The sequence below is a fragment of the Marmota monax genome, unplaced genomic scaffold (assembly GCF_021218885.2).
Source record: "Marmota monax isolate L192 unplaced genomic scaffold, Marmota_monax_Labrador192_F-V1.1 WCK01_AAM20220418_F8-fsc00001, whole genome shotgun sequence".
Lineage (NCBI taxonomy): Eukaryota > Metazoa > Chordata > Mammalia > Rodentia > Sciuridae > Marmota > Marmota monax.
The window spans coordinates 25,347,694-25,351,354 of NW_026693777.1; the positions used below are offsets into that span (position 1 = coordinate 25,347,694).

The 3,661-nt window shown below is 53.0% G+C and overlaps 1 protein-coding gene across 1 annotated transcript; it reads right to left on the reverse strand.

The window, feature by feature from the left end:
* Window positions 1–1,228: 1,228 nt before the first annotated feature.
* On the reverse strand, window positions 1,229–3,122 carry Six6 (SIX homeobox 6). The gene is made up of 2 exons (XM_046460659.1): window positions 2,491–3,122; window positions 1,229–1,397 (listed from the first exon to the last, which is right to left on the reverse strand). Exons 1-2 carry the CDS (start codon window positions 3,060–3,062, stop codon window positions 1,229–1,231), a joined length of 741 nt encoding a protein of 246 aa, XP_046316615.1. The 5' UTR covers window positions 3,063–3,122.
* Window positions 3,123–3,661: the final 539 nt, after the last annotated feature.

Below are 3,661 nucleotides of genomic sequence, written 5' to 3' on the forward strand. Positions count from 1 at the left end.
TGCAGCCTTGTCTTACCCTCAATTTGTGACACAATTCTATACTACCCTCCATCTTGGTATCTGTCTAGTTGAAAATCATTCGTTAGATTAAAACTAAGTTCTGCAGCAAAAAAAAAAAAATGCTCCTATCTTCTTTATTTTTTGGTCTTAGTTTAATAAAAGCTCAATTCTAAACGGAGTATATGCTCACTTCGCATGATCATGAGTGCTCACTACTTGAGAGGAGCTTCAAAGGAGATGGAAAGCCTTTTTGTTACCGAATATGTGGCAGGATGGTTTTGCTTTTTTATAAAATTGGATCTATTAGTAGAGCCCAGTCTGGTTTCCCAAACTGTTCCTGCTTCATAAAAATTAATGTTGGTGGACAAACCCTAATTACCTGACCTGGGGATGTGGGGGATTGCCTTATAGGGCATACTCATGTTGCCAGTTTCTAGGTTTAAATATATCACAGTGTGTTTATATGTATGTACACCGCATACTTACATACATACATACATATTACAACTTGGCTTGGCAGATGGTTATGGACCTACCATTAGTTGTTTTAGAAATACACTGGGAGACCCCAGAGATGGCCTAAGATACAGAGAAAATCCTGATGAGACTATTTGCAGCAGAGTCCATCCCTGCATGCCTGGTAAAGGAAATAAGAATGATCTTTAAAAAAAAAAAAATCTGAGCAGCTCCCTTAATTAAGAAAGGTTGTCCACCAAGTTGTTTTATTGTTTGGCTTCTCCACACAGAATGCACCAGCTTGCGTTTAGAAACAGCAAGTTCCCCAAGCTACAGAGAAACCTACCATGGCAGTCTCTTAAATAAGTAAACAGCATATATATGTTTTGTTAAAAAAAAACTTTAAAGCAAAAGTTATACATATATAACAGCGTCCTTTCGACGTGAAATACCCACAAGAGACTCAGGGCAGGCGCTCAGCGTGTAGTTCGGGTTCCGAAGACTTCTTCGCAGCAAAATCCTTGGGAAAAAGCAAAGCGAGGACAACGGGGCGCTGCCGTCAGGCCTCACCGCGGGCGCCTGTGATAGCGGCGGAAGGGCGCCACTGGAGTTGGGCGGACCGTGGAGCCGACACTGAAACCCAAGCCCGCGGGTCCCTGGCCACCTGGCTTCCGTCGGTGGTGTATTTGTTGGTCTTTCATCCTCTTTTCCGCTTCATTGTTTATCTCGTTTTTACACGGGATTCTGTTTCTGAGCGTGCTGGTTGGGCAGCTTAGATGTCGCATTCACTGTCGCTGGATGTGATGGAGATAGCCGAAGTGGCCGCCTTGCTGGATAGACTAGCGGCCGGACTGGTGGAGACACCCAACACCTCCGGGGTGCCCTCGCCCTCGGCCCGTAGAGCCCGCCCGGAGCCTTGCGACAGAACCTGCTGCTGTAGTCTACGGGGAAGGAAGGGGACACGGGTCACACTGCGGAAAGTTGCCGCCGCCCGTCGTCTCCTTTTCCCACCCCCCTCCCCCGGCCCGCATTCCTTCAGCCCCGTGACCAGATGATCTTCCTCAGACCCGGGCAATTAAGGTGGGGAAGGAGAACCGACAGAGGTCAAGCGGGAATCCTCGGCCGCTTCTTGGCAGAGTCCTGCAATTGCCTCCGCCCCCTTCGCTCCCTTTCTCTGCTCCACTTCCCCTGTCTTTGGTCTTTCCTAGTTGTTCCCTACCTTTGGGAGACTTACAGGACTCTAAGGAAATAGCCGAGGTGTGGATGAATAGGACAGAAGGCTTCGGACTTGGGACTCCCTTCCCAGTAGTGCATCTGTCTCGGGCTAACCTCTGACTCAGTACCCGTGAGGCTCTGTCGGCTCCAGCTAAAGGCAAACATTGCTGCCTGAGGGTCGCACGGAGAGTTGGGGCCTGGGGAACGAGGCAGAGCCCTTGGACAAAATGTTTTTTGGACTAATGGAGATCCACACGTTCAGTAACGAGAAGCCTGGGCCAACTAGTTTGTTCTTGAGACTAGTCGCGCATGGGAAGAAGAAAACTCGACTTTGCACTTAGGAATAGGAGTCCTCTCAAAAACCATTTTCAAACCATTAGAGAAGGAGGCACCTGGGCTTTAAAAATGATAACCTGCAGCCGACACGTAATAAGCCAGGCTTTCCTTAATAGTAGGAGCCTGGGCCCCGGCTGACAAGAATTAGATTTAGATCTTGGAGTCTCCCGATCTTTTCTAGAATTTTAATCTTTATTTCTCTCCTGCCGACCCCTCTTCATGAAGCCTTAGTTTGGCGACCGAGGCTAGCTGCTACAGTGACCCTGATACGCCGTGAACGATAGAGAAGTTGAGGAACTAGGTGACCATAGGGAACACGCGCACGACAGCCCAAAGCTCAGTGGGCTCGTAAACCGAGGATAGAATGTGCTCCCAACTCCTGAGATTTGAATCGGACTCTCCAAGTACCAGGTACCGCGCCAAGAATGTCTCCACCCGCCCCCTTCCCTTGCTCACTAAGCGCGGAGGCCGCTAGTTACCGACCTGTTCTTGGCTGCAGCCGCCCGGTCCCTTTGTCGGCGGTTTTTGAACCAGTTGCCCACCTGCGTGGGGGTCAGTCCGGTTGCCTGGGCGAGCTCGCGCTTTTTGCTGGGGTTGGGATATGGGTCCTGCAGATACCACTCTCGGAGCAGGTGCCGCGTGCGCTCCTTGAAGCAATGTGTCTTCTGTTCGCCATCCCAAATGGTACGCGGCAGCGGGAACTTCTTCCTTACGCGATACTTGTCCACTGGCCCCAGCGGCCGTCCACGCAGCTTCTCCGCCTCCTGGTAGTGCGCTTCAAGCCATAGTGCCTGCAGCTTAGCGTGTGACTCCTTGGTGAACTTGTGGTTTTCCAGGATATGGTAAAGCTCGCGGTAGTTGCCACCGTGAAAGGCCACGATGGCTCTCGCGCGCAGCACCGACTCGTTCTTGTTGAGGGCTTCACAGGCCGCAGGGGCCACGGGCAGCGACCACAGGAAGCGACCCAAGCGCTCTACATCGCCGCTCTCCTCCAGCGTCTCACATACCCCGGCCACTTGCTGGGGGCTGAAATTCAAGATGGGTAGCTGAAACATTGAGGCAGCGCCGGCAGCTGTAGGGACACTGAGCCCGGGGCGGGACACACAGCAGATGCCCGCGGGCCAGGGCGGGTGCGCCAGGCTCTTCTCCGCGAGGCGCCTTGGGGTTACACCGCTGGGGCTGCAGTGGCGGCACAACGGCCAGGAGCTAACGTCCCCGACTGGAGGAGGTTCGGCTCGGCTTGGCTCAGGCACGCAGGCAGGCTAGCTGGCGCGACTACTGGGGTGGGCGGATTGGCGGCGCGGGCGCCATGGAGACCCCCTGTCAGTCACTGGTCGGCTCTGCCAATCAAGGCTCCGACCAGTGCGCCCTGGCCATTTCAGCACCTCCCAGCACTCGACAGCGCCCGCTGTTCGCCGGTGGACTTTTCCTCAGTATTTCACTGAACCCAGAGGATGAAAAGACGTAATGAGTGGCTGGAAAGAAAACAAGTAAGAGCGACAGCGTTTCGCTCTCCCCCTCTCCTCCTGCCTGGGCCCTCCCTCTTTTTTCCCCATCAAAGAGGCAGGGATGCTACAGGAATTCACTTTGGGGTTATGCGATGCCTCGTCAAAAGGTCTCCAGAGGACAAAGAGGACTGGGCAAAATCGAAATC

Coding starts and splice junctions, on each gene's coding strand:
- Six6 (XM_046460659.1), bottom strand. CDS start 3,062: ATGTTTCAGCTACCCATCTTGAATTTCAGCCCCCAGCAAGTGGCCGGG. Junction 1,398..2,490: donor GCGGCTGCAGCCAAGAACAG/GTCGGTAACTAG, acceptor CCTTCCCCGTAG/ACTACAGCAGCAGGTTCTGT.